The sequence below is a fragment of the Haliotis asinina genome, chromosome 1, assembly GCF_037392515.1.
Source record: "Haliotis asinina isolate JCU_RB_2024 chromosome 1, JCU_Hal_asi_v2, whole genome shotgun sequence".
Taxonomy (NCBI): Eukaryota; Metazoa; Mollusca; class Gastropoda; order Lepetellida; family Haliotidae; genus Haliotis; species Haliotis asinina.
This window is the reverse complement of record NC_090280.1, coordinates 22,613,215-22,624,436: the sequence shown is the minus strand read 5'-3', so window position 1 is coordinate 22,624,436 and position 11,222 is coordinate 22,613,215. Positions and strand designations below refer to the sequence as shown.

The window sequence follows — 11,222 nt, the reverse complement described above, 5'->3', positions numbered from 1 at the left end:
TTTCTGGACTACTTCCTTCCCCTTCATCAAGTGAAGGACGGAATTTGATCACAAGTATCGCAGGCATTTTGCATCGAGGTTTATAAGGAACATTTGTATATTCCTTCAGTTGTGTAGATTGAATATCTCTCTAAATAATTTCCCTGCTGTCAATAGGAACGATCAATTAAGACAAAAGTCATCAATATCCCCCGCAACTGTATGTCAGTGTTTTGGTGTGCATACGGCAGAGTGAAAGGCTTGTAAGGTTTTACAGTTTTGCTCCTAGAAAGAACACTATCACCAAAGTCAGCCGAGGTCGAAGTTGTTGCCATATAAACGCCAAAAATATTTTATTTTTATTCAGAAATCCAAACCTAAAAGAAGGCGTCACTATACCACCAGGCCTATCCATTTGCAAAGTTTAGAGAAACAATGGTGAACAGTTTTAAGGTTCTGTTCCAATTTCAATGTCAAACGTCTTGTCATGGAAGCAAAGAAAAAAAACCCAACCAACGAAACAAACAAACAAAGAAAAAATAACAAACAAATTTCACACACTGGTGCAACACCCGAAAGGAACATCTAGGAATCATGGTGGACATAGCGAACATGTGTACCACGTTTGATAAAGCAAACGTTTGGGTGATCTGCTAAGGACATGGAAACCTAAAAAGATTCATGTCCGGGTCTAATCCCCGAAAGGGATCAGTTATGCTTGGCATGTGTCTCTGATCTGCTCTGAACAAGTTGACATCCCTTTAATCACAGGCTAAGTCATTTCCAAACGGGGAAACCATATGGAACCATATCTGGGTCTAACCCGAAAACACACATCTTGGGATCATGTTTGACATGTGTAAAAAGCTATCACAAATAGTTCAGGAGATCTGCTTCGCAGAAAGTTTACGGAGGTACGGAACTCGTTTCTATATCCCTGGGATTTTCCCTCCCCCGCTGGTTTACACTTGCTATCAAAATTTCGGAGTGGTGTTTCATTCTTCACATCAAAACGCCATCTGCCATATTCGTACTGCATTATATTTTGTATGTGTGTATGTGAGAGAGGAGAAAGACGTAGCTGGTCAAACAGTAAATGTTTGATAGAGGGAATATTACTGTTGACAGTTCACGAGAGGGTGAATCTCGGTGTGAGTGGTTGGGTTGCAGTGGTGTGTGGGTGGAGAGGTGTATTCAAATTAAGCAGTCATGCTGTGGAGGAGGCGAAAATGTTTTTGTAAGCACTGAGATTTTAGCATTTAATACTCATTTGTTTGTCATGTCAGATTTGTAGACAGATTATCAATGTTTTAAATAGGTATCACTTGTAGCGATAGCCCGAGTCAAACACAGTACTTTTCAGCACAATCAGTGAAAATGATAGGTGATTGGTGAATCAGTGAGTGAATTTGTGAATTAATTTTTGAAAGGCTGAATCAGTGAGCGAAGAAGGGTGCGAATAGGTAAGTCGGTGAGTGACTGGGTGGGTGAGTGAATGAGTGAGTGAGTGGGTGTTGAGTAAATGAGTGGGTGAGTGAGTGAGTGGGTGTTGAGTAAATGAGTGGTTGAGTGAGTGAATAGGTGGATGAGGTAGTGGATGAATGGTGAGTGAGTGGGTGAATGAGTGAACCAGTAGGTCAGTGACTGAATGAGTGGGTGATCACCAGAAATGGGCTTCACACATTGTACCCATATGGGCGTTGATGGAGGACATATTCACAAGAAAACATATATTATTCACAGGGCAATATCGTGGCACAACGTAAGGTTCACCGGGAAATGTTTATAAGGAAATATTGTCCAGTGAAACTACATTATGCGACGCATTATATCAGACACTGCATCTGTCAGTTTCTGCTCACAGCAGTGACTATGTTTCTGGGTGTCACTGCGTCTGTAGCTCTATATGGGTTTGGTATGTATCTGTCTTCGAAAACTGAAATATATATTGAATCTCTGATTAAGTTGCTTTTCAGTTTAATCTTTCGCAACGTCTAGCGTGTCAACGTATCTAGTGTTACTGAGTTCTGATTTTAATTACCTTTTCGTATACAGCTCTAGTCTCCATGACAAATGAATACACTGTTACACGTGTTGGTGAAGACGTTACCATGGCCATGAACCCAGACAATGTCAGCTTCATCTATTGTGTATGGGTGAATGGTTCGGTAGTTGAGAGGCTGTTAGTGGTCCAGCCCAAGTCACACCGTGTAATGGTACTCAACAACAGTCACACCGGTCACAGGACCAGGATCAGATACACCGGGGAGGACTCACCATCACAGACCGGACTGTTGAGGTTTACCATCTACAATGTTACTGTACAGGACGCTGGTACTTACTACTGTCAGGGAACCAATGGAGAGGAAGTTACTGGATGTAGACAGGTCCTCGTTGTAGTGCGTAAGTACTGAGTGGAGTTAACAGAACGGTAGATAAGTAAAAGAATGCGCCTACATTAAAACGTAATTAAGGATATATAAAGACGTGTGCATGCGTGCGCTTGCAAGCCTACTCACAGATCCGGGGTAGAATTGGTCTTCATTACCCCTTGCTTGTCGTAAGAGGCGACTAACGGGATCGGGTAGTCAGATCCGCTGACTTGGTTGACACATGTCATCGTATCCCAATTGCATAGATGTATGCTCATGATGTTGATCACCGGGTTGTCTGGTCCAGACTCGATTATTTACAGATCGCCCCCATATATATGGAAGGTTGTTAAGTGCGGTGTTAAAACAACAGTCCAACCAAGAACTTACTCGCAGTATATCCGAATTTTATTAATCCCGAAAGTGTAACATGCTCTATTTGTACAGATGAAGACGAAGTCGAAGACGAATGTCATGTCCTTTTAAGATGTCCGCTATATGATGATATCAGACGTGAGCTAATGGAACGCTGTGATGCACTAGACAACTTCTGTGAACGCCAGGAGCGTGCTAGTTTTATACTTTCAGATCCTGTGATATGTCAAATAAACTATCTGTCTGTAACAACATCCAGCATATCTAACGTCTTTTTTTGCGACGCACCTTGGGATCAATCCAGCCAACCCCCTCTCTCCGGGCAAAAGATTTATTCATTTGACCAAGGGGAATGTAGTTGTGTCGTACATGTACTTTTAATCAACAAACCGGTTAGGAGTATTAGCGAGTCGCTGGCGCTTATTTAATTGACAATAAAGGCAAATACTTAATAAATAAAAGTGTCAGAGCATTTACTTTATTCAGTTTATTATGTCTCAGTGGATTCATATTGTAAAACATTTTTTACAGAGAGGCCAACCACACATTTAGTAAAACCATGTTTATTGGCATTGGTGTTAAAGTCTCGGATCATCTGTTACATTTTTCACAGAGAAGCCAGCCACACCTACTATCACCGGACCTGCCTCACCTGTATCAGGTGAGAATGTTACCCTCACATGTTCCTCCTCCTCCAGGAGTCTATCCCCGGACCATCCCCCACTGACCATGACCTACATCTGGAGGAGGGGCATGACCCTGCTAGAATCTGGTGATGAGTCTCCTACAAGTGGAGATGACCTGACAATAACCCACGTCAGCAGAGAGAACCAGGGAGACACCTACAGTTGCCAGGCTGTGGAGGAGGGTCTGGTGTCTGACTGGAGTCACGGACATATACTGGATGTCCTCTGTGAGTAAGAACGTACCTTTGTTTACGGTACAGGAACCTCGCATATCTATGCAACTTAGTATGCAACTTACATGGAACCTTTATGTCCTGAATCATTATTATGATAGTACTTTTGTGGTTCTGATAGGAGTTAATGACGGCTACATAATATTGTGTCCATTTATATAGCTCCAAACTCCACACCAGGTATACTCATAGCGCTAACAAAAGGGCATTACTGGTGTCCGTTGATATAGAACTTTCGGAAGAGAACACAGCCAGAATCTGTGGTGAAGGCTTTCAGCTTCAAAGGCAAGCGGTGTCAGGTGTTATGTCCAATATACACGAACACTTTAAAATTATGTCATGTCATTGTTTCTCACCTGGACATATATTTTAAATGAGGAAAAAAAACGGGCACGGACCACTCAGCTGAAATACACAAGATCAACACAAAACTAACAATACATAATATGTACTGAATCAGATCAAAGCGATTGAAAGTATGGCATGAAAATTTCATGTTTACAATTTTCAGTCAGGAGTGTGTGATTTGACCCTGAAAACTCTGACCATGCACAGATGCAAGAAAATTATCGGAAAAATAATCTACCGTGATTTATCGACGAGTACCCGTAAAGGTCCCGGGGTAGAATAGGCCTTCAGCAACCTATGCTTGCCATAAAAAGCGACTCTGCTTGTCGTAGGACGCGACTAGCGGAATGGGGTGGTCAGGCTCGCTGACTTGGTTGACACATGTCATCGGTTCCCATTTGCGCAGATCGATGGTCATGTTATTGATCACTGGATTGTCTGGTCCAGACTCGATTTTTTTATAGGCCGCTGCTATATGGCTGGAATATTGCTGAGTGCGGCGTAAAACTCAACCTACTCACTCACTCACTCACTCAAGGGGCTTTTGTCCTCAAAAACGCTTCTTTTTAAAATCGTGACAATATTGGGTTTACAATTAAGAATACGGTAAAATGCATGAAACGTTGACAATATCTGGTACAGGCACTGAGCATTAGAGATATAATCGTAAGGGCATCAGATGAGATATACAGGAACGTCAAGATAATACATGAATCGAACTGTCAACGTTGGTCAGGCGGAGCATACAAATGACAATATCGGACGTGTACATACAAAATACAGTTGACTGTAGATTCTCACTGTTAACAAAATCACAGTTGAGCGGCTATCCAGCTCGTACAAAGAAAACATTGGACGTTTCCCCTGCTGCGGTCGCGTTCGACCATCCAGTCGGAATACCTGACTGATACGTACACGTATGACTTAGAGGAACAAAAACAGAATGTGCGTAATGTGTCGTCGTTTGCATTTGAATGTAATATTTTCGTGACAACAGTAAGATCTTTGAAACTGGGAGTCTTATATTGGTGAGCCTAGACTCGACAAGGCTAGCAGATGTAGATGTGATCAACACTAAAAGTAGAATAGGCATTGAGTAAAAAATAAAACCTAACCAACTTCAAAAGTCTAAACCGAAAGTTGATGAAAAATTAATTCAAGTGAAATTGATATACAGTGGTATTGGTATGATAGAAGAAAATATCAAGTTATCAAATTATTATTTCTGATTATATCACATGCTTTGCAGATGGACCTGACCAGATACAGTTTCACGGCACAAGGGACAATCTGGAGGTAGAAGAAGGGAAACCTGTAACAGTGAGATGTTCTGCTGACTGTAACCCTGCCTGCACTGTAACCTGGTGGGACACATCCAGACAGATGGTGATTACAGGACACAGGAAGGCTGTGTTGTCTATACCAGCTATATATGTGTCTGTGTCTGGACAGTACACGTGTCACGTCAACAACAGCCATGGGAGTGCATCACGCAACCTGACACTAGAGGTCTTCAGTAAGGCCTCCACAGATTCCGGAAACATGCTTTGTGACAGAATATGTAAAATTCAAGATTATGTTTGCATGAGATATGTAATAAAGTTTTTACTCCCTTCAAATGGATGCAATGACAGTAGCACTGGCAACTTGACCATTATTATTGGATCCCTCTATGAAGATGGATCGATGGGTGTTGTATTGAGAACGCAACTGGTTGTATTGCAGTTGGAAAGTGTCATTTTAGATGAACATCGGAAGGGTCAACCCGGTTGACATGCCATGAACCTAAATAAAATCTTCTTGAGAGGGGTGATGTTTCTGGGTTATAAGTGATATAAAACTCCACTCATTTACTCACTCACATCATGTACCTTAAATAAAGCAACATATCTTGGATGTTGTTTGTTTCTGAAAAGTAAACAGGATTATACAATACTAAACTGAATATTGTCCATATTAAATGTTTCAGCACGTGAGCTTAATGAATCCGGTGTCGTTTCCATCGTCCCAGTGACTGCTGTCTGCTCCATCCTGATCGTGATCATCACTGTCGTCGTCATGGTTGTTGTTTGTAGAAAACAGAGACGTGGAGGTAAAACGGTGTGATGTGACAGTGAATGACTAGAACTCACAAACACTTTGGTTCAGTAATTACATATACCGATCTCACTTAATAGCGTGTTGAGTGGATGCTTGTGCGTGTGCGTGTGCGTGTGCGTGAGTGCGTGTGTGCGTGTGTGCGTGTGTGCGTGTGTATGTGTTCAGTGCATCGTCAGTAAGTTATCCCTTTGCACTTTCTTATATGTAGTGAATAATGTATGACAGTCTGGGAAAACGACGCGCTGGTTAGGAAGGTGGGGATGGGGGATCAGATAGTTACCAGAGTAGTACTTTAAACAGTTTTACCCCACAACTCATATACATATATACTCCTATAGAAATGTTAAGCAGTACTAATGAAGTATTGATTTGATGCCTCTTCTTTGTCTGCAAAACATGTAACAATACTTTGGTATGTAGCGTCTGATGTCTATTTCCACCCATACTCAGTAGAAAGCTGGCTGATAATTATTTCACTTCATACTGACATGTGATACATTTTCAAGGAAATGATGATTTTTGTCCTACCTATATTAACTGATTCTCTCTAGGTGTGATTTGTGACGTGTCTGTGGTGTATCTTGATTAAATGTAAAAGTGTCCTTGATGGTGAATATTCATCAAGGAAGAAGGCCATGTCTGTTGTGGGGAAATGGAATCTGAGACCGACTTTAAGGAAGAGTTTGAAAGAGGACAGATTGTGAGAGGAGACTGTGAAGTATACTGAACTACTTTAGAAACGCACCATTGGGATAAGACGTTGAATCTCCGTTTTAAACGAAGAAAAGAACTTGTCCCTCTTGACACTGAAATTGTCAATCAGGGTTGAAACACAAGAAAAAACAAAAGTAGTCAGTGCAAAGTTGAATTAACGATAACGTTGAAGGGATCAAATTTATTTCCAAACGCGCTCAAAACTTTCACAGAGCCAATGTCAGTAACGGTTATGACCGTCATTTGCATAATCCTCCTGCAAAATGTGAAGACGTTGATCTGGCGCCATGCTGGGAGCAGGAACGACTCTTGTTCTCAGTAAGTATCATTTTGAGCTGTAACTCGACTACGGCAGACGTCCACACGTGTCCTGTCATGACTATCAGTCTCTCAACAAATCATTAGTAATACGCTTCCCTCAACGCTGCTGAACTCAACAATCAGCGTTACGCTGTCCACGTCACTCTGATCCTTGTATACGCATGACTGAGATGAAATGAGGACTCGTCAGTGAATAGAATACTTATGCGCACGCAGCCCTTGCTGACGTAATCGCTATCGTACCGTCTGGAGACTGACGATATCCCTTCTTCCATGAATGGTAATATCTGTTCTGGAGGCTGGCTTGAACTTGTATGCGGCGATCTCGGGCTAGACACATGGTTGGCAAGGATGTGCTCGATCGCATGTTGTGCCCAAGTCAACAATTTGGTGCAGTTCAAAATTTCGGTGTGATTTTGGTACACAGTTGACTGATCTGACAATGTGTTGTGAAAACGCCACGTTTATGCATTTTCACGGATTTTGCAGGTGAAATGTTGATTTCCAGCAAATGGTGGGTCACGTGGGCATTTCTTGGTATGCGTCAAGTTCATCTGTGAAAGTCAGATTAATTTGAGCACAGTTTCTGTTCGTTTTGCATCCTCCATAATGAATGATAATATGATACTCGCGTTTCTAAAGTAATTCTGTATGGAACCTTCAAGATGATGCTTGAAGAGGATATATATCAACAGTGTGCACAAATTTACATGTTTAATGGACTTCAGTTTCCAAGTTTATGTTTACATTGGCTCCAGGACACTAGTTTTAATCGACATTCATGCCTCAAGACACTGGTGTTACTCAGGTTGCGTTTGTTCTACAAACATGTCGTTGTACAAACATGTCGTTCTATAAACATGTCGTTCTACAAATAGCAAGATAGTTATTTCCACTTCAAAGATGTATAATTATACCGGAAATTCGTTTATCTTCTATTTTGCATCTAACATTGTGGATATGTCATTATTTACACAAAATTATTTGTTTCAGGTAGAGGATGCACATATAATCGGTGAGTAAGGCCAAATGTGTAAACAGCTGACTTAAAATTATGTAGTAGCTGCTATTGTGGAAACACTTAATCACAAATACAGTGATTTGATTAGCTCTATTTCACTTATCAGTAGCAGTATATGTGAGGCATAAGCCCAAGCAGAATTAATGGCACATCGCTAATGAGCTGTTGGTGTCAAAAAGAGTTCGTTCTTTCAGGCAAACGTTAGAAGAGCTTCAAATACTGATAACTTGCTTACCCATTTTGTGAACACATTCATGCATATAACTGTAACAACTATTTTGTCCTTTTGCAAAATTTTGTGTCTCAGGACAGCTGATTGTTTTTTTGTAAATATTCTTGATTCCAACCACTTTCTACATTTCCTTCCCCCAGCGTTGTCACTTACACCCGTGACGCAGACACAGGCGGAGGCTACGAGGAGATAGTAGGTTGGTGCTGGACGTCATTCTAGTACGTCACATCGGTTGATTCAGATGACGTTAAACAGGTCATACGAATTATTTAAGGGGTAGTGTTATGTAGAATGTCTGAAAAACAGTCCGGAACCGTTTGCAACCAAAACTACAGGTCTATTAACATTTTATAATTCTGACAACTATTAGCACTGATTGACCTTCGACTGAAACTCATACCGTATGATGTACAGTATCTCTTAAACTCTTAAACTTCTAAATGGAGAAAAAATGGTAACATCAGTGTGCAAGAAATAAATATATACTTTAAGTTTGTATGCATAATTGTTCCCACACACTTTAAACTTTCAGAGAGAGGATGTGCTCGTCATCGGTGAGTATGTTCATCAATCTTCAAGTAAGATGAATAAATATTTCATCACCACATTGGTGTAATTACCCGTGGTAAAGTGATTTTCATCAACCCATACTTGTCGTAAAAGCTGACGAACGGGATCGATGCTTGTGCTGTTGAACACTGGATTATGTGATCCAAGACCATTTATTTATAGATCGTCAACATATAGTTGTCATATTGCTGAGTGTGGCGTTAAAGAACAAACCAACCAGACAAAACTATACACGACTAGGAGCGCGATATGAACTGAGAGCGTGTCACAGCTTAATAATTTCCTCTCATTATACTCACGTTCAATGTTCCCTTTTACCAGTGTGGTGTCGTATCACAGGGAAGATGAAAACGATGGGAGCTACCAGGAAATAGAAGGTTGGTGTTTGAAGGTTAACAACTAGCATGATGTGTAACGACTGTGAAACTCGAACTGCCGTATAGGGTACTGATATGTCGAGTAAACGTAGCACGAACTGGCTAGTGTCTAAAGCCTGGAACAGGACTCGTGTCTCAAACCAACCAAGGATACCAAAACCCCCGATTATTTAGTCTGGAATAGCCATAATAGAATAGCTATAACATTGTAAATAGAGTCGGATATTCTAGATGTCCGAATACTTAAGACATTTCTCAGTACTAGTGTTCATAAAGCACTACCAGATATTGGTGATAGGCCGTGTTGGGGAAAAGGATCCACTAGTCTGGAGAGCTGTAATGGTCATCCCGGTGAATGATTCTTCCGTATTCATCGCTTGCTTACTTTATTGTGTCATAGTTCTTGTAGAGCAAAATACTGTTTTGTCAGTTGACATTATTTATGTCATAAAGTTATTTAGTGCTGTAACAGGAACTAGAAAATACACCATGGTGAAATACGTCGCTATATTGTCACATGAATTATCATACTTAATACAGATATGTGTCATCTTTGTTATGTATCAGAAGGTGATGCAAACGTAGACGACATCGTCCCCATCGTAGCTGTCTACTCCATTATGCTGACTGCTGTGGCAGTTGTGGTGGCAGCAGTCACTGTTCTTGTTTGCAGGGACGTGAAAGGTACAACGAATGCATGAATATTTTTGCATGCAATGTAAGTTTCAACCCCCACCCCTCCACACCACAACCAACAAAAATTTACCCCAACGTGAGGGCCTGGTCAGAACTTCAACAACCATGCTTGTTACAACAGGTGAGAAACGCTGGTTGATTATGCTCATGCATGTTTTTCCGACGTATCCCAGTTGCGTAAATCGACGCTCTTTATATCAACCACTGGGTGTTCTCGGCAAGTCTGGCGTGTATCAGACAAGCGTAGTCTAGCTGGGATATTGTTGAATGCAGCGTCGAACAGTATACGGGCATATCCGTGGTTCACCTTGACGTGCTGCAATATTTTCTTCTCATTTTAGTTTGTGAAGTTGTTTTGATTCCTTTATTCAGTAATGGAGCGGTCGGTAGGCCAGTGGATAGGGTGTTCACGCCACAGACGCAGGTTCGATTCCCCATATGAGCACAATGAAGCCATATTTATGGTGTTCTAGTTTTGGTGATGTTGATGGACTAGTCTGAGAGCGACTAATTCTTTACTGTTACTCAGTCTTTTGTTTTACTTGCAGAGAACCAGGACAACAGGTACACGTTTTCATGTTTTTATTTTAAGTGCTGGAGTCAGTCATCGTAATAACTAGTGAACAAATCTTCATATCAACGGTTGCTGTCTTCTGTGTCAAAGACCATTTAGTCAACGTACCTTTAGAAATCTTAGATAAACGCCGGCATCGATTACCTGTGGAAATGACAGAGAAAGTAGCAAATGTATCTATGTAACTGATGCACAATTTGCTTAAAATGTTTTGGAAATCTATGACCATAGTTGAAGTGGTTTATAGGAGGTGATTTCCGTTGCACACTGCTTGAAAGAAAAATGCATGCACCTATGGCCAAGTGCAACATAAGTGTAATGTTGTGATTACAGATTTGGTGAATATCTCACTGTGATGGCAGAGAGATTATCCCGTGACTTCAGTGATGTACCTCGTGCTTCCAACAACGATGTCTTACCCCTATACGATTACGAACGACTCCTGCGGGATCAGTTCCACATCTACACATCTCTCCATCCTTCATCTTCCTCAGAAGAGGTCCACAGTACCAGGTGAAAGCTAAACTGACGGTACAGTTCCACGTCTACACGTCTCTCCATCCTTCATCTTCCTCAACAGAGGACCACAGTACCAGGTGAAAACTAAACTGACGGTACAGTTCC

General features: G+C 41.2%; 1 protein-coding gene across 1 annotated transcript; it reads left to right on the top strand.

Annotated features, from left to right (window-relative positions):
* The first annotated feature begins 2,096 nt into the window (after nt 1-2,096).
* LOC137259685 (cell adhesion molecule 4-like) lies at nt 2,097-11,222 on the top strand. The gene is made up of 11 exons (XM_067797314.1): nt 2,097-2,382; nt 3,340-3,639; nt 5,243-5,509; nt 5,963-6,085; nt 8,122-8,143; nt 8,522-8,577; nt 8,914-8,935; nt 9,273-9,328; nt 9,899-10,012; nt 10,573-10,588; nt 10,932-11,222. The coding sequence occupies exons 1-11, from the start codon at nt 2,097-2,099 to the stop codon at nt 11,113-11,115; spliced, it is 1,446 nt and encodes a 481-aa protein (XP_067653415.1). The 3' UTR covers nt 11,116-11,222.